This window comes from Cibotium barometz, chromosome 4, assembly GCF_041138505.1.
Source record: "Cibotium barometz isolate CiBa-2024 chromosome 4, ASM4113850v1, whole genome shotgun sequence".
Classification (NCBI taxonomy): domain Eukaryota; kingdom Viridiplantae; phylum Streptophyta; class Polypodiopsida; order Cyatheales; family Cibotiaceae; genus Cibotium; species Cibotium barometz.
The window spans coordinates 32,850,171-32,869,798 of record NC_141049.1 but is presented as its reverse complement, the minus strand read 5'-3'; the positions used below and the strand labels follow the sequence as shown (position 1 = coordinate 32,869,798).

The 19,628-nt window shown below is 36.7% G+C and overlaps 1 protein-coding gene across 1 annotated transcript; it reads left to right on the top strand.

Annotated features, from left to right (window-relative positions):
* Window positions 1-12,354: 12,354 nt before the first annotated feature.
* Window positions 12,355-14,362, top strand: LOC147639166 (TPD1 protein homolog 1-like). The gene is made up of 3 exons (XM_086782872.1): window positions 12,355-12,389; window positions 12,564-12,664; window positions 13,887-14,362. Exons 2-3 carry the CDS (start codon window positions 12,586-12,588, stop codon window positions 14,183-14,185), a joined length of 378 nt encoding a protein of 125 aa, XP_086638998.1. The 5' UTR covers window positions 12,355-12,389; window positions 12,564-12,585; the 3' UTR covers window positions 14,186-14,362.
* The last annotated feature ends 5,266 nt before the right edge of the window (window positions 14,363-19,628 follow it).

Genomic DNA, 19,628 nt, shown 5'->3' with positions numbered 1-19,628 from the left:
GGGCACATAGTATGCATGAGGCTTTGCACATAGTATGCATGAGGCTATAGCATTGTGTATAGTATACATGAGGCTATGGATAATTCTCATGCATAGGATTTATTAGCTGGACTCAATTTTATGTATGCATGAGGATATAGCCTTATACATGTATGCATGAGGCTATAGATTTATCGAATGTATAAACAAGGTAATGCATAAGCCTTATGCTTAGTGTGCATGAGGCTATGCATAACCCTTATGCATAGTATGCATAAGGGTTATGCATAACCCTTACGCATAGTATGCATGAGGCTATGCATACGCCTCATGCATAGTATACACATTATAGACGAGGCTATGCATACGCCTAAGGCATACACTTTATTGGATGGATTCAACTTTATTCGATTTCATCCTAGGATAGATTAGATGGATGCATGACTCATGCATACACTTTATTATATGGATTTTGCTTTCTTTGAGTTTATCCTAGGATATAGTCTAAGGTAGTTTAGAGGTAATTATCTCCCAGCAGCAGCAGTAGGGGCTCTTAGTATCCCTTGATCTTTCTACTATCCTCGTCTTGGAAAATAAGACTTGCCTTTGGCTTTAACAATAGGGGCTTGTGGATATCTTCAGAAGGTAGAATTCGGAAAGGAGCATTGTTTACCTTGATTATGCAGGTTGTATCCTAAGAATAATTATAGAGTTTAATTCATTATGTAAATGATACTTATTTTGGTTGACTATGTTCACTTGAACGAGTCCATTTTGGAAACTAGAGCTAACAACATAAAAAATACAATAGTGCTATATGGTCTCTTTTAGTAGTATATAGCTACCTTAGTCATGTATGCATATATATAGGATAAAGAAGGAGATGATGATCCAAACTATACAAAGGAGGAAGACCAAGTAAGTGAAGATGAGCCATAGGATTTTGATGAGGATGATTCTTAATCATCTCTTTTTCGTTATTTTGTATATGGCCATAAGTCCAAAGGTCTTACCATTGGCCTTATCATATTTTGTGGCCAAGCAATGTTTTGTAAATCACTTGAACTCAATAAATATATGTCTTTCTTAATCTTTGTATAAATCTTTCAATATATCGATGAATAAAAACAACTTTTTGTTCACTTCATTGTATAAATCTTTTCAAGTTTTACTCTCTTTGATTTTTAAAAAAAAAGGCTGGAGCACTAGAATACCATATTGGGGAATATGGGAATTTCCCACAAGTTTGGGACATGTGGTCAAAACTTTGGATTTTGCATAACTTGAACACCATTAATCCAAAATGAGTGGTTTATGGCTCTTTATATCCCATTTTTCAAGTGCTTTCCAATGATAGGTCACATGATAGGGCTTTGAGAAACTTACAATCATGTTATCCATGTCCCCCCTTTTTTAGTATTCAAAAATGGGAATTGGGAGATTCCCAAATTCTCTAATATGGTGTTCTAGGGAGTCCTATCATGACTTGCTAGTCTACTCTAACTTTTTTTGAACAAGTTTCTCTTTGCTATCCGGCAGTGATTGTAGCACAACAATGATCCCATTGCAACAAAAATAGCACCACTTCTATAGTAGAGAAATAGCCTCGACATTTCCCAGGACTGGTAGCTATAAAAATGCCATTATTTTCATTGCTATACCCTCACTTTGTTGTAGTGATGCAACACAATAAAATTGCAAGGGCCAAAATGGCCCTATAATGAAGAAGGTTAGGGAAAATGAGCCATTCACGAGTGCCATTTAACCTGCACTTAATAAAATGACATAAAATTAGTCAATAAATAATAAAATTAAAACATTGAGGACTTATATTAGCTACTTCTAATCTAGTTCAATCCTAAACTAGCGAGAATTAAACCTAATTTAAACTATATTTAACAAATCACATTCACATAAATTAATTACTATCAAAACATGGAGGACTTAAATTAGCTGATACCCATTAAGAGCTAATTATGCTAAACAAAAAAGAAGGTGACATAATGCTTACCAATATGAAAAGTTAAATATGAATCAGAGCTTTAATATTAAGATAAGAGAGTGAGGAACCAAGTAATTAAGTAGCACTAATCAATAATGTGTGCTTGGTATTTTTTTTTAAAATCTGTGTGTATGTATTGTGTGTGTATGTGTGTGTTGCACACATCCACTACAATCATAATAAGGTATGTGGTAGTGTGAGATGAGAAGAGATGTCTTACATTTGTAAGAGAAATGTGATATTCTGCTCTTTCCCATGTACTATAGATGAAAAATCTAATGATCCAACATATTTTAGATATTATTAAGCACTAGCCATGGTAAGTCAAAGGCCCGATTCTAGCACGTGGTTCCAGGCATGGCAAGATGCATGACTACACATGCATGGCCACACATGCAGCCAGTGGTTATGTGGGTGGTCGTGCACTATGGTCGTGTAATCACACATGTGGTCGCACACTGTGGCTGTGTGCCTGTGCATGTGTGGCCGCACACTATGTTTGCATGGCAGATTCTAGTGCACATCCCTAGCCATGGCAAGATGCATGGCCACACACATGACCAAAGGCTGCGTGTGTGGCTCCAAACTATGGCCATGTGGCCGTGTGTCTAGCCGTGTCTACATTTTTCCTTGGATTATCTCTGCTTTTGCACAGCCAAGCTATAGAGACGGCTCTGGCACATGGCACAAATATGAGGCACTAAGGGAGGTATGAAGAGTGTCTAAAGATATGCATAAGTTGAGAGCATGCCGTGGTAAACTCAATGCTAAAGCGAGCCTATAAAAAAGCCATGCATACTTTTTTGAGCTAGATTAAAAATAGTCTATAGCTTATTATGAGCTACCAAGGCCAACTTTTGTATTAAAGGTTGAAAATAGATAAGACCAAGAGAGGAGGATCACTCTTCCAATAGAGAGGAGGCCCACTCTTCAAAGCCCCAACTATCAACTAACCTTTCATGAGATATAAGGTCATCTTGTAACCTCTTTTAAAATTCCATTAAAACATTTTGGGAGCCCATTCTACATCTTTATCTTTCCACCACTAGCCATTAACCAAGATTTCTAATTATCCAAGTCCCTATTCTTGGACTAAACCTCTTCTATTCCTTTAGTTATTGAAGCTGCATAACATTCAGAAGCTAACAAGTTTCCTCATCCACTTGGATTTCAAATTATTACCAAAAATCTCCTTAACAGGTGGTCATAGTAATTCCTTTGGATTTCAATCACTAGAAATATCCCTAAGGGGTGGTTATAGTAATTCCTTTAGGTTAAAGATCCTTGTGAACCAATGTCATCACTTCACTATATCCATGTTGAATTCCATAGAACACTTTCAACCCTTTAAAGCACAATTTTCTCTTTTCTTTCTTGCCAAATAGCTTATGTTACTATATGAGCGTAACATTTTCCATTTTTCAAAAGTGGCCCTTCTCTTTATCATCTATCCATTCTAAAAGCACCCTTACATTGAGAAATTATTATGGTTGCCCCTTGTTCCCCACTAAGATTCTTGTAACATAGAATTGTGACATACCCATATTCTGTTCCATGATCTACGCACAAAATTTCTTAAAATTTACAATAAAATCACATCATACTTCAGAAAACAAAGAGATTTTCAATAAACCATAATCTTTGACAATACAAAGTAACATAATAATCGCCAATACAAAATCTCAAAATAAGAGAGAGAATCACCAACAAAAAGATCTAGCCCAATAGGGCTTTTCTCTAATGCCCGTCCACCCAACCTCCACACTAGACATCATGGCTATCCTAGGTATGTCTCTTCTAAATCTTGTCTACTTTGGATTCTACTAAATGGCTCCCAGAGGGCATAAATCATGTTCTCTTTCCGGTATTTCCTGCTAGGGATAGACGGCTCGAATCTCAAAATCTCTCTCTCTCTCTCTCTCTCTCTCTCTCTCTCTATCCTACATAGAAATCACCTCAAGGCTCTAGAAGAAGCCAAAAACAACAACCCATGAGAATTAGTAGATTATCATGCACGAAAACGATATCCCTTCTAAAAACATGATCTTGAACCAAACTATAGATGATACGTGGTGTCAGATTCGTTTCGAATACCAGTCATCTTCCAATTATTTGAACACGAACTTTGTTTTTCTTGTAATGAACTAACTTTATTTAATATGTCTCTATGACAAATAAAGTTTTCTACCCCCTCATGCGAGGCCGTACTGAAAATTAAGGGTCAATTTGGTGTCTAGGCCCTCCTGTTTTTCAAGTGCCCCTTGTGGTTATATTTACTATGTAAACCTCCATACGAGTTTCCTTTAGGCTAAACTACACACTATGACCCTCTTATACATTATCTAACATGGTTAAGTATAGAATAGAAATCACTTACAAATGATACCACAAAACATGCATGAAAAGCCCCAAATTTGACCAAAAATCGACATCTATAAAATTACTAAATGTGTGATCAAACTTAATATTTTATGTCCTCTTAGTATTTTCCACTTTTCAACATTAAATGTATATGCTAAAAATCGCTGAGTCAGATGGACCCAAAAATACGTACATATGAGTACATTACATTCTCCTCGGGGTTAGAAAACGAGCGATGTCCTTAGTGCTACATGAACTGAGGATTGTGACTCCTCACATGATCCTCGGACAACCAAGTGGCATCTTCAACTCGATAAGTCTTCCATTTTATTAGGAGATCAACTATGTCCCAATGTTTAAGCTTCCTAACCCTGCGATCCAAAATTTTCTCTGGTTCGATCTCAAAATTTCCCACTTCGTCCACTCTTGTATTGTCACCAAGTATATGATTTGGATCAGCTACATACTTCTTTAGTAAGCTAATGTGAAATACTTCCTTAGTAAGCTAATGTGAAATACATTATGTACTTTAACTCCTTCTGGAAGTTGTAGGCGATAAGCTTGTGTTCTAATCTTCTTAAGTATTTTGAAAGGTCCTGCATATCTAGGTGTGAATTTCTTAAACTCTCCAAGTCTTAAAGAATTCTTCTTTGGTTTCACCTTTAAAAATCCCATTTCACCCTCATTGAATTCTCTTGGCTTTGTTTTCTTGTCTGCATAACTCTTTTGACGACTTTGTGCAACTCTTATGCATTCCCTTATGTCTCTTGTTTGCATCTCCATTTCATCAAGCGTTTGTTTACTTATCTCAACCTTCCCAATAGGATCATACCATAATATAGGTGACATGCAATCTTTACCATATAATGCTTTGAATGGAATAGTAGACTATGGACTACTATTGTATGCATATTCCACTTTATGTAAGTATTCATCCCACTTTCTAGGTTTATCCATGCAATACATTCTTAACATGTCCTCCAAGATTTGATTCACTCTTTCTGTTTTTCCACATCACTTTGAGGATGATGTGTTGTACTCAATAGATTTAAAGAATGTTTGCCAAAAATTTGAAGTGAATCAAGAATCTTGATCCGATACTATAGTTCTAGGCATACCATGTAACTTGAAGATATTCTTCACTAACACATTTGCGACATACATAGTGGTATATGAACTCTTGATAGGCAAGAAATGAGTGGCTTTTGTAAGCCTATCTACCACCACAAAAATGTTTTCATAACCTCCTCTAGTCCTTGGTAGCCCAGTAATAAAGTCCATTGATAAACATTGCCACTTCATCTCTGGCACATCTAATGGTAACATTAAGCCTGGTTTCCTTACATGCTTAGCTTTCACATGTTGATGTTTTAGACATTTTGCCACATAACCCCTTACATAAGCTTTCATTCCTGGCCAAAAGAAACTCTTTCTTTATATGCTTAGCTTTCACTGTTGACATTTTAGACATTTTGCCACATAATCCCTTACATAAGCTTTCATTCCTAGATGCCCTGCTATGGAAATATCATGAAGGTCATGCATCAGCTTGCTCTTGATCTCCACAACATCAGGTATGCATAACCTCTTCTTATAATATAATATTACATCAATCACTTCATACTTTGGGAATGCATCTATTTCCTCTTGCGACCTGTATTTCTTTGTCAAACTCATAAAAGTTGTTTTGAAGAAAGAATCTCTTGGAATTTCACTCTTTACTCGTTCTCCCAAACTATTATGTATGATAGTGATTGCACTCACTAAAGCAACTTCTGGTTTTCTGCTCAATGCATCGGCCACTTTGTTTTCTCGTCCTATTCTATGAATGATTTCAAAGTCATATTCTTGCAAAAATTCTATCCACCTTCTTTGCTTTCTCTTGGCTAAACAAATGCGCAGATTGATCAGTTTACAACTAAAACTTAACTCCAAGGAGATAATGCCTCCATACACGCAATGCATGCATAGCAGCCAATAATTCCAAATTATATATTGAATAATTCCTCTCATGAGGTTTCAGATTACATTACTCAAATGCAACCGAATGCCCATCTTGCATCAAAACCCCACCAAGCGCTATAATACTAGAATCCGTTATAGCCAAGAAGGTTTTTCTAACCTTAGGCAATTTAAGCACAGGGTTTGTAGTCAATGCATGCTTCAAAATCTGAAAACTCTGCTCACATTATACAATCCATATGAATATTCTACTCTTCTTCAAAAGGTATATCATAGGACTTGCTTTGTGAGAAAACTCACAAATGAAGATACGGTAAAAACCTGCAAGTCCCAAAAATCCACAAACTTCTCTAACAGAAGTGAAAGTTGGCCATTCCAAAATGGCTACAATCTTCTTGGGACTCATTGAATATCTTCTTTAGATATAATGTGTCCCAAGTACTCCACCCTATATTCTCTAAATAATTCACATTTGGACCTCTTTGCATACAACTTATGCTCTAGCAATATGTGAAACACTTTTCACAAGTGTTCTTCATACTCTTCTTTACTTTTGGAAAACACCAATATGTCATCCAAAAATACCAACACAAAGTCATCCAAGTTCTCCTGGAAAATGCGATTCATCACAAACTGAAAAGTAGTAGGTGCATTTGTTAATCCAAATGGCATCACAACAAATTCATAATACCCAAAACGCATTCTAAACACACACAGTCTTTGCTATATCACTATCTCTGATGCGAATCTAATGATAACCAGATCGCATATCAATTTTAGAAAATATGCAACTCCCTACAAGCCGATCAAAAAGCTCCCCCATTCTTGGCAATGGGTACTTATTCTTTATCGTTAATCAACACACATCTGCATATCCCATCCTTCTTCTTTACGAAGAGAACAAGAGCACCCCATGGCGACACACTAAGCCTAATAAATCCCTGCTCAATAAATTTTTGCAATTGCATTTTCAGCTCTGCACTTTCCTCCACAGATAAATGATAAGGAGATCTACATACAAGTTATGCACCTGGTATGAGCTCTATTTCATGATTAGTCAAATTATCAAGAAACAAATTCTGAAATTCTTGAAGCATAGGATGATCATCACCCTTTTTCTGTTCCTTAAGACTTTCTGTCAACAACTCCATGGCATATACATGACAACCTTTTCTTGCGGCTTTAAAACAAACTAGCAGACACGATTCTAAATTCTACATCACATCTTTGACCCTGTAAGCAATAATCTTTACTGTCATAGCCAATCATACAAACCCACTTCTCATGACACAATATTCTAGCCTTTCTCGACACTAACCAATCCATTCCTAAAATGGCATCATACCTTCCTAATGGCAACACATGGAAATCTGCTTTTGACTTGAGGTCACTTAGATTCTTGACATTATCCTTACATGTCTATTTCTTTCCTGAAGCAAGCTCTACCATAAGATTCTTTTGATAAAATTCAGTTATTCCTAACTATTTTATCACCTGGGGGGTGATAGAAAACTATGGATGCTTCTTGAGTCAAACAACACTTGAAAAACATTATTTGCAATCTTAATAGGAATTTTTATAATTGAAGCTTGGTTTTCGGCCTTACCTGCATGAACATCAGCATTGACATGTGCATATTCTTCAATATCCTCGGCCACAGTTGCAGCACCTTTTCCTCTTGGTCCACAAGCATTGTTATTACTTCAAAATCCACGTACATTCTCTTGCACATTTTGCCTTGTTTTTTGATCTCTTGTATTTAATCCCTCATGTTCCTCATGAGATGCTGGTTTGTTTTTGTACTCATAAGGTCTATGACCCTTTTGTAAACAACGAAAACATAAGCCTTCATGCCACGCCTTTTCTACCATCTCTAGGGACAAATATGTGAAAGGCTGATTACCATTCTTCTTCTCGCCAGTTTGCATTCTCCTATTCTGCATAAAATTTTCCTTCTCATCATAAAATGAATTTGATCTCTTTCTTTTATTTCCAAAGCTTTCTTCATTCTTTTCCATCTATTCATATGTCATGGTATGCAGTATAGCATCTTAGACTGTAGTTGGCTTGTTACCCTTAACCAAAAATTTGATTTACTTGTTTAAGACATTCACAAATCGAGAAGGTCTTTCAATTTCCGTTAAAGAGGGTGAATATTTATGCAAGTCCCAAAATTTAGCATGATATTCTGCAACAGTAGGCACCCTTTGTTCCAAGTTTAAAAATTCATTCATTTCTCCATGTGGTATTCTGGCAGACAATAATGCTGAATGATATGTAATCTTATTAGAGGCCATGGTCCTTATTCCATAAGTCCCTGCTGCGTATAATAGACTTCCACCATAATTTCGTAGAACCTTCAAAAAGAAGTACTACCGTCTTTGCCTTAGCTTCCTCATTGAAGTTACATGTTCGAAAATAATGTTCAAGCTGCTCAATCCATGCTTCTGCTTCTTCACTCCTCTTTCCCTTTCCATTAACGGTTGGTAGTGATCTTTTCTTTGTAACTTGTTTGAGGGAAAAATCATCTACATCTCCTAATTTAAATCTTGTGCCCATAGCAGTTTTCATGGCCTGCACTATTTCCTGCAACTCCTTAATAGCTCGATGTACTGAAAGATCAAAACTAATCTATGCAACAACTCTTGGTTGAGGGGTTCTAGGAATTTCAACATGTTCTTCTTGGTGTTAGTCAAAATTTCTTGCTCCTTGCCCTTCTCGTTGACCCTGTCCTATCATCAAAATTTAGACGATCTTCCATCTCTCCATCTTCTCGGTCATCTTTGTCTTCTTCATTCAAATTCATGGAAGCTCGAGTGTGCATGGCTCTCATTCTTTCCTCGAATTCTTGATTCCTGTCAAATAAGTCTGATAACTTCCTCTGGAGTTATACTCACACACAATAATCCTTGTAGAAGCTCATCTTCTTGCCCTGAGTTGACTACTAAATTTGTTTGATGTGTAGCCGTCGTGTGATTGTACAACAAAATTGCAAACAATTCTCAAGAGAAAGAAACTCCTAATTGTATCATAAAAATCGAAAATAATATTAGTCATCCAAGACCTACAATATTCGCAATCAAGTCCGGATTGCCCAACCTAGGCTTTGATATCAACTGTGGCATACCCATATTTTGTTCCATGATCTATGCACAAAATTTCTCAAAATTTATAGTAAAATCACATCATACTTTAGAAAACAAAGATATTTTCAGTAAACCATAATCGTTGACAATCCAAAGTAACATAATAATAACCAATACAAATCTAAAAATTAGAGAGAGAATCACCAACAAAAAGATCTAGCCAATAGGGTTTTTCTCCGACGCCCGTCCACCCAACCTCCACTCTAGACGTCGTGGCTATCCCAGGTATGCCTCTTCTAATTCTCATCCACTCTGGGTTCTACCAAATGGCTCCCAGAGGGCATAAATCATGTTCCCTCTCCGGCGTTCCCTGTGTAAGGACGGCTAGCCTGAATCTCAAAATCTCTCTCTCTCTCTCTCTTTCTCTCTCTCTCTCTCTCTCTCCTACAAAGAAATCACCTCAAGGTTCTAGAAAAAGCCAAAAACAACAATCCACGAGAATTAATAGATTATCATGCATGAAAATGATAAAGATAGAAATCCCTTCTAAAAACATGATCTTGAACCAAATTAGAGATGATACGTGGTGTCGGATTCGTTTTGTGGAATACTGGCGACTCCATGCGAAATCTTCCAATTATCCGAACATGAGATTTGTTCTTCATGTGATGAACTAACTTTGTTTAATACGTCTCTCTGATAAATAAAGATGCTACCCCCTCATGCGAGGCCGTTACTGAAAATTAAAGGTTAATTTGGTGTCTGAGCCCTGTTTCAGGTACCCGTTGTGGTTATATTTACTATGTAAATCCTAAACTACTCACTATGAACCTCTTATACATTATGTAACATGGTTAAGTATAGAATATACATTGCTTACAAATGATACGACAAAACCTACATTAAAAGCTCCAAAATTGACCAAAAATTGACATCTCTAAGATTACTAAATGTGTGACAAAACTTAATATTTTATGTCCTCTAAGTGATTCCCACTTTTCAACATTGAATGTATATGCTAAAAATTGCCGAGTCAAATGGACCCAAAAATACGTACATATGAGTACGTTACAAGAATTATGATCTTGTCTTTCATTTGAAAGTTGTTGCCAACCTTAGTTTGACTCATAATAGTCACCATAGGATTAGCATCACTTTGTACATGAGAAGGGACATTACGATTCAATTTACTCAAGATTCGATAGATATTTTTAGTAAGAGGAGGGTTCGTTGAGCTACTTTGAAAATGGCCCTTTTTATTGGTCCTCTTGTTAGAAACCTTTTGCCAGTAACCCTTCCTCCTAGGGAATTTCTTGATATTAGTTGGCTCCTTCCCTAATTTAATGGAAATCAAAGGATCTTTACTTCCATAAGTGGTACTTCCATTACCCCTTGTGTTTAGCCTTGCTTAAGGTGGATGATTGTTCTACCAACCCCTTAAGATCCCTTAACGTGGATGACTCTTCTACCAATCCCTTAAGATCACCTTCTCTTTTAAAGGCATAACTGCCCTTTACTGCCATAAGTGTTACTTCCATGAACCCCCTTGTCTTCAACCTTAGCCAAGGTGGAGGAATCTTCTACCAATCCATTAGAAGTAGGCTCCTCTTTTTCTTTCCCTTTTCGCAGTTCCCCTAAGCCAAGACTACATTCATACAAGTCCATTCCATTGTCTTTCATGTTAGGCTTCTTGGTATCCTTAGGGCCCTAACTTCTCTTGTTTTATTTAGAACTCTTCGTATCCTCTTTGCAAACTAGCCAATCTTTGAAATAATGACCAAATTTTCCATGATGAAAACAAGCACTAGAAAAACATCCAAATCTAAGCTTGATCACAATTTTTCAAGAGAAGCCTAAAGGAATTTCTAATTTATCAAGGATTGGGAATAGTATCCCAAACTAGATAAACTTCTTTGGAACCTCTACCCAAGGAAGGATTATAAGGAGGAATAAACAACACGTGAGCCAAAGCCTTAGCTAGATCACTAAAGCAAGGGCCAAAGCCATGGAGGGAGGAGATCCACAAATTTCGTCCATATTGGGCATGCATGCACCAAGCCTTTATTCACATGAAAGAAGGGATTCTAAGGAATCACAAGAACAAAGTTTTTTTTTACAAAAAGCAATAGGAGATTAAAAATTGTGACACCGAGATGTTAAAGAGACATTTACCTAGATAAAAATATATGTTGAATTGCCTCCTTTGTATGTAGCACATCCTACATGTTTAAACGGCTATCTTTTGTAGCTCTCATCTGTAGCACATCCTTTTTGAGCCAAGCATCTTAAGAGGATATTACCTGAGTGCAAAGGTGATACCAATGGAGGACATAAAAAGAGTTGCTTAGTAGTCTACAAAATCATTAGGCAAGAGCACCCTTGCTATTTTCTTCTTAGCTTGCTCTGTGGAGGGCAACCCTTCCTATCCCCACGTTTCAGTTGACCCACCTTTCACTTGAAGAGTAGCTTAGAACTTCTCTTGGCAAATACAATGTGACCCACCTTTCACTTGAAGGGTAACTTCTATAACTTCTCTTTTTACAAATAATTAGGCAAGGCCACCCTTGCTATTTTCTTCTTAGCTTTTTCTGTGGAGGCCAACCGTTCCTATCCCCACCTTTCACTTGAAGAGGAGCTTCTAAATTCTCTCTTTGGCATTGTCTCCTTAGCTTGCTTTATGGAGTCCAACCCTTCCTATCCCCACCTTTCACTGGAAGAATAGCTTTTAGCTTCTCTTGAACATGTTTTAAAAATATTTTTTTATGTTAACTTCAATATTTTATTCCTTATTTACTAAACAGTGATTTTATTTCCATGAAGGAAAAAAAATATGTTTTTCTGTTCTACAATATCCTAAGCTCATTTTTTCCAGCAAACATTTTACTACATGGAGATTACGTCGTCCTTACAAATTGCTATATAGTAGAAAGGACAAGCATAAAGACCCCATTTCCTATATAGAAAATGCACAGTCCATCAAGTTCTCCATGTAATTTAAGGTAATATTTCCTAGATAGCTCTACCCGGGCATACAGGAAATGCAATTCTCTACATAAACAGAGGAGAAAATTCTTTGATGTAACTAGGAAATATGGAGAAATTTCCTAGTTACGAAGTAATTTGCTGTATAGGGCATGCATTAACGCGAGCTTAAGTTCTTTCAGTGTGCTCAGGTAATACGGCGGGGCTAGCAATATGCCCATTGTCTGGCGTGCCAACACCTACGCAATAATGCTGCTAATTACTTGCAGCATTGTCTTTGCACTTGCTATTGGTAAGACCATCATTGTTTGTTTCTCTTGTAATTTATTATCAGAGTTGGAGTGCAATTGCTATAATCCAATGATGCAACCCTAAAGAAATTATAATAAACTGTATTGTACTCTAATTAATCATACTGTTTTACAAGCTTGGATGGTGCGTGCTCGGAAGTTTTAACCTTTTCTTTTGAATTGATGAATAATTTAACGTTTTTTTTCCAATTATGAAAGCCAAAAGGCGGAAATGCACATACAAGCTCAAGGAGAGTACAGTACATATACGAGATTATGATATCATAAAACACGACCTTGTATTATCATCAGCTTTCTTACCCGCTATCACATATTGCTCGCTTGTCTAAAGAAGTAATTAGATAGTAGATCGTGTGTGTGTGTGTGTGTGTGTGTGTATAGGGGTCTGTGCGCGTGTGCGTGACAGAGAGAGAGAGATTAAGAAATATGAGGGTTTGCGCATGATTGACCCGATTAATGCGAAAAACATCCTCGTATAATTCAATGTTCAGGGGAGACCATTCTTGGTCAGATTTGGAAAAAAATTGCACAAGTGAACTAATCAGGTAACACTATCCAGAACAATGAATTCTCGAAACTATTTTAATTACAGTATACATAACCTTATATATTATGCTGTATTTTGAATATCAATCCTATCTTTTTAAAATTATTAAAGCCTTTACATGAGGCTGTAACTCAACTAGAAGTGCTCGCTTGCTCTAAGAGGTAATTAGATAGTAGATCGTGTGTGTGTGCGTGTGTATAGACTCTGTATATAGAGGGGTCTGTGCGCGTGAGGGAGATTTAAGAAATATGAGGGTTTGTGCGATTAATGCCAAATTATTTTAATAACAGTAATAATACATAACTTTATATATTGTGCTGTATTTTGAATATCGATCCGATCTTTTTTAAATTATTGAAGCCTTATACATGCATGAGGCTGATTTATTCAGCCAATTCATATTTATTAACTACTGCATTGATACTAATCCCTTCTTAATAAAGTTGGAGTACAGGTAATGAACACCTTTATATTTCAACATAGTAATCATCCTTACACAAACACTACATTCACAGCAACAAGGTTTATTTGAGCTAATCCATGGACAAAAAATATGAGTTGCATAAAGTGGAGGACAAATTCTTCAGCTTCAACTGTTTGAGAGATTCAGTGCAATTTCAATTAGTTCTGATTAGTCCTTATTGTAATTAATGCAGAGTGTACAAGCAAAGACATTAGCATATCCCAGAGCCGATCGGATGGCGCTCCAGGCATCCCTCAATTCATCGTGCAGATTATCAACACGTGTACATCCAGCTCACAGTGCGAGGTTCATGTTAATTGTGGTTTGTTTGCATCAACGGTACTGGTAAACCCTAAGATATTTCGCCGAATCTCCAATGACGATTGTCTAGTAAATGGTGGGGCCCCAATCCCGCATGAAGGGATCGTCATATTCACTTATAGAAACTCCTTCATGTACCCCCTCACTTTGAAATCAGCCAAGTCTTGCTAAAACCCACATCATAACAGAATCTCGATAAGACAAAAATGTTCATTTGTGAGTGTCCTTAACACCCATGGCATATCCTCTGTAACCATAGTGTTATTGTAGTCACCCATGTTATGTGTGTAAGTGTAGCGTCCTTAATATGTATGAGTGTAACTTTCCTACATAAAACAAAGCTCAATGCTTTCAAGTTTCAGGGTGCTAATCACACAGGCATTACCCCCAATTGGTACTCCAGTATGAAAGTGCAATTTTGCAATTTTTCTTGAAAAGAGAAGACATTGCTCCATGTGAGGTTTTGCCAATAGATGTATGAAGTACTAGACATAGAAGTCATATCAAAGTATGCTGCCAATAGATGTATGAAGTAGAGTATACTTGTTCATAAGGCTATGGAGGTAGCACTGTCATCACAATAGCTCCTAGGATTGTTAATGACATTATATTCTAAGGACTAGAAGGTGATGTACGATTCTAATCCTAGATAGCTCACTTTTGATGTAATGGCTTGCATGGTTTTTCATTACAAGTAGGCATAGAATATGTTTTTTAGTTCTTTTGTTAAGAATTTGCATAGAGTATACATTTTATAGTATATTCATTTCAAAAGGTTGTTTTGTACACATGAATGTATGCTTATGTTTCTTGTTTGCTTTTACATTTTATAGTATATTCATTTCAAAAGGTTGTTTTGTACACATGAATGTATGCTTTTGAAATGTATATTCATTTCAAAAGGTTGTTTTGTACACATGAATGTACGCTTATGTTTCTTTTTTCATCATGTGCCAAATGAAGATTTTTTAGATTAGAAACTAACACTTTTAATATTCAAAATTTTAACTATTGGTTGATACCACAAAGTCATCATGCTCAAACAACGATAATGTTTAGAATAGATAACGATAACATCTTCAAATATACAAGGAAAACTTTATTGAGCATGTGATATATATAGACCCTCGGTTTTTCCATACTTCATTCATACACTACATATGTTTCCTATGCGAAGTGGTCAAAATTCATGCAAGACAACATTTCTGCCATACTAATTTACCCTATATAATATGTCCATCATACTAGGTTACCATATATGGTTTATCCATCATACTAGGTTATAATATATGATATGCAAGGGTCACATAAGGTAAATATCACATTAATATGTCACTTAGCACTTGTAAATATATCACTTTGATACACTTTGTTAGCAAACATGTGTCATAACGAAAGTAACATGTTGTATAACTTGATCACAACATGGGTCATCCTAGATGCCACCCTTTGCCAAAGTCTTTTCTTCTTAACACGAGATGGTAACCTATCAAAGGTCTTGTGTGAGACTTTGTGTCAAATAAAAGAACCTCGATAATAATATACGCATGGACAAACCCTTTTTGTGACAAATTGAACATGAGTGCATAAATTAGATGCAACGGCATTCTTTACACCACAATATCTTGAAGGAAATTTTGGAAAAGCATTTGTTGACTGCAATTTTGTAAGGCCCCCCTAATGAGAAGTAGCAATTGTGGTGAGCACCAAGGCACCCAGGAGTTCCTAGTTTAGATAGTGAATGGTGGCAAAACGTGACAAGATTCTAAGAAGATGGCTTATGTAGACTTGGTACTCTATGAAGTAGGATGCATACTTCTCTGGGCTATGTGACCGTGCTTAACAAGCATCATTAGTAATTACCGAGGAGGAGGGTAGGGTCATAGTGTTCTCAAATGGACATGGGAGTTGTGGTCATTTGAGGGTCAATGAAATCTCAAATAGATGTGTTGTAGTTTGATATGGTCCTAGTTGTGGATGATATGGTCAGCTCATCATTTTGGATCAAGTCAGTCTCCATATATGCTACTCCTAATTCCTTCATGCCTCTTCTTTTTAATTATCATGATCTTGTCTTCTTATGCTTATTCTTCTTATCATCTTCCCAAAGGAGAAGTTGAGGAAGATGAGGAGGAGAAAATAAAGAAGAGCACTTCTGCTTCTTCTTACTTCTCTAGATAATTTCATGTCTCTTACTCTTCTTTATCATCATCATTTTTATTATTATCCCCCTACTTCTTAGCGCTTTCCCAAAGTAGAAGATGAAATAATAATTTTAATGAATAGAAAATAAAGATGCAAAAGAGGAAGTTGAAGAAGGAAAACTATAGGAGGAGAAAGACAAAGAAGACAATATCTTCTTTTTCAACCTTTTTTTTCCATTGTTTGTCTACTTATTCTTATTTTTCTCTATTCTCTTAATTCATCCCTCATTCTTCTTACTGTTTATCATTAGCATTTTCTTGTTATCTTTATGCTTTGCTTTATTTTCCCAAATAGGAAGAAGTCGACCAAGAATAAGAACAACATCTAGCCTTCTTTTTCTTATCCTTCTTCTTTTCCTCCATGCTTCTTTTTCTTCACCATCTGCATCATCTTTTTGAATACAAAGAATAACAAAAACATTAATAACAAGAAGAGGATATCTTGTTCTACTTGATTCAAAGTAGAAGGTCATCCTTTCGTTATGCTTCTTTTTGCATCATTGGTATCTTTTCCTTATCCTTTTTCCTCGTATCATCTTATGAAATTAGAAGAAGAAAAGAATTGTTCAACTTCTTCTTCGATGACGTTGTCTTCTATTTCTTGTTGGCAATAAGCCCAAATTGTAGTCCCTAGCCTTTTTAATTAAAGATCGAAGATGTAATCCACTACCAAATGCCATAAGTAATGATGTCATCCTAGAAATGTATCCGGTAACATTGAGTGTACCTTCATAGCTATATAAGCACTATGTACAACATCATTTCTAAGATAGCAATCTAATCTTCATTGAGTTGTGCAATTATTCTTTTTTGAGTGTTGACTTTGTTCTCTCCTCCTCCTCTCTCTCTCTCTTTGCACCACCATCACTTAGCTATGAATTTCATCTTTGAGCCTCCATTTTTGTGATGCTAAACCTAATAGCAACATTTGGTATCAGAGCTTGAGCGCAAGCATCAATTCCTCCGGCTCTAAGGTCCCCTTTTCTATTTTGATTTTCACCACTTGCTGCCTGACGATTTTACAAAGTTGCATGCTGCTGCTGAAGTGCTACCGCCATCTGTCAGAGTAGATGCTGCCTGCTGCCAACGTCGCCTTCCAGCTCTAGCCGAGACTCCAAAAAAGGAGTGGGAGCACCAGACTAGAGGAGACGCAGCGTGGACAGTGAACTGCTTGATGACGCAGCCTGGACGCAACACCTGCTGCTGCTCCCGCGAGCTGCCGGCCATAGCGATCTGCTAGTTTCTCGTCACCTTCTCCCACTGCACGACACGTCCCCAGCCCCAGCCTGCCTCAACGACCTGCCAACGTACTCCTCTAGACTCCTTGACTGCTGTCCAGTTGCCCAATATAGGCGGTGCCCAATAAAGTCGGCTTGCTTTCCACAACGTTTTGCCTCACACAGTCGTTGTAGCCGTTGTCCGTCTGCATCATTGCAGAGCTATGTCATCGTCAGTAGGCTTGTCAACAGATCTGCAGGGCGGTTTATTAATCTCGCCTGACCACTCTCTATGTCGCCTCTCAACCACGCTGAGAAGCTGCGCTACGCTGCGCCGCGACCTGCGAGTTACCAAGTGCACACGGTCGACGTCGTCTCGACTCGCCTCCCTCACGCCGTCCATCTTGTTACGTCCTGAAGCCTTAATCGGAGAAGATAAGGTTTTGTCGTGAAAACTTTGTGGCTAAGGTTATTTTGGAAGTCTTCTTAAGAGTTGTTCACATGGGGAACAAAAGGAAGGTGTTTTTGGGCTTCATGAATTTTTATTGTGCTTCTTCAAATGCTTCCATGACATCAGCACAAGCCTCTACAATAATTATTTCATCAGTGTCATTATATGAGAATGAGTCCCAAGACATTGTACCATGGAAACACCGTCGTAAAAAGATGGCTACATCTTCATCATTATTGGCATAATATTTCTATTGCTTTGATTTTGTAACATACCTCCGAGATTAACCAAGTTATGATTAAAGATAATCCTAAGTTATGAATGTTACAGATTTCAGTAATGAATTCCAACAGGTTTTTAGCAGTTTTTTAGACCAAGCAAAAATTCTAAGTGTTGAAATTAAGTAAAAATTTAAGATTGAGTTTTCAATTAATTAGTGTGCTCAATGAAAGCCTTTAAGTGTGTAGATGAACATGCAAATCGAAATTTGATTTAAAAAAAAAGTTAAACGTGACCTATTTGTGGAGCCGACTTTCACATGCTGATTTTCTGATAACGTACCCACACGACTAGTTTCTGATAATTGTGCACACAGTTATACATGTTGCACGTTGCAGCCCTGATAGCAGATCTGAGAGGCTTGCCAAATCTACAAACAGCTCTTCCACAACTTTTGGGGAGTAGACATGGAGTCCCAATCAATCAAGACATCAGCAAATATATCGAGGAAGTACACAAACACTCTTTCTATTAATTTTCTTTAAATTCTTTTGAGATTAAATAAATATATCGATAAGCATGTATATGGAAAAATCTAAGTCGATGTATGGCATGCTTAACCATAACAACGATGGAGAAACATCACGAGAAGAGGAGAGGGGGGGTTTCTTGCCTTAGTCCAACTCATAGAATAAACACTTTTGGAGTTAAAGAATTAGGAGAGAATATTTGACTAGTTTGTGATGACTAGATTTTAGGTATAACCTTCATTAGGGGATATTTTAGGAAGCATTTATCTTTTCGTGTGTTTAGAATCAAATTTTGACATAAAAACAAAAGTTTTAGACGATAAAAACTCTACAGGAGTGTATGAGATCCCAAAAAGTAAAATCTCTTTCATTTTTGAGTTATGCACTTGGCTATTTTTGACAGTTTTATGTTGAAAACACAACTTTGGCCATTTTGAATGCTCTCAAAAGGACCTTAGAACTCATTTTTAGATAACCATTAGAGAGATATTTTATAGAGCATTAGAAGTTCTAAAACTTTGTAATTTTGACTTTTCTCTATTTCCAAATAGATTGAAAGATACTAGTCTCCCAAAGAGACTAGTTGTTAGGCTTTGTCTTAGAAATCACTATCAAGGTTGACTACCTCGTCTATATAGACCGGATGGACTAATATATAAGCATGGTTATGACTTAGCTATTGCAACTAGAGATGATCTTATTGGTTAGAACGTGAAAATTAATTATATTAAAAACAAAGGTTCATATATGACTTGAAAGAATTAAAAGACTAAGAGAAGTTAAGGAGTGTTTGAATTAAAAGCTTGTTTCTACACTTGAGATTGATTTTGATTTATTTGAATATGCTTGTCTTGAAAGATTGTGGACTAGAGATCTGATAAGCATGACTTGTGAGACTGCTTTGTTTGAAATGAATGATTGATATGCATGTGTATGATGATGAGACTCGACATGAGATTTTCAGATTCGGGTGGCCAGCCATCCTTAGACAGG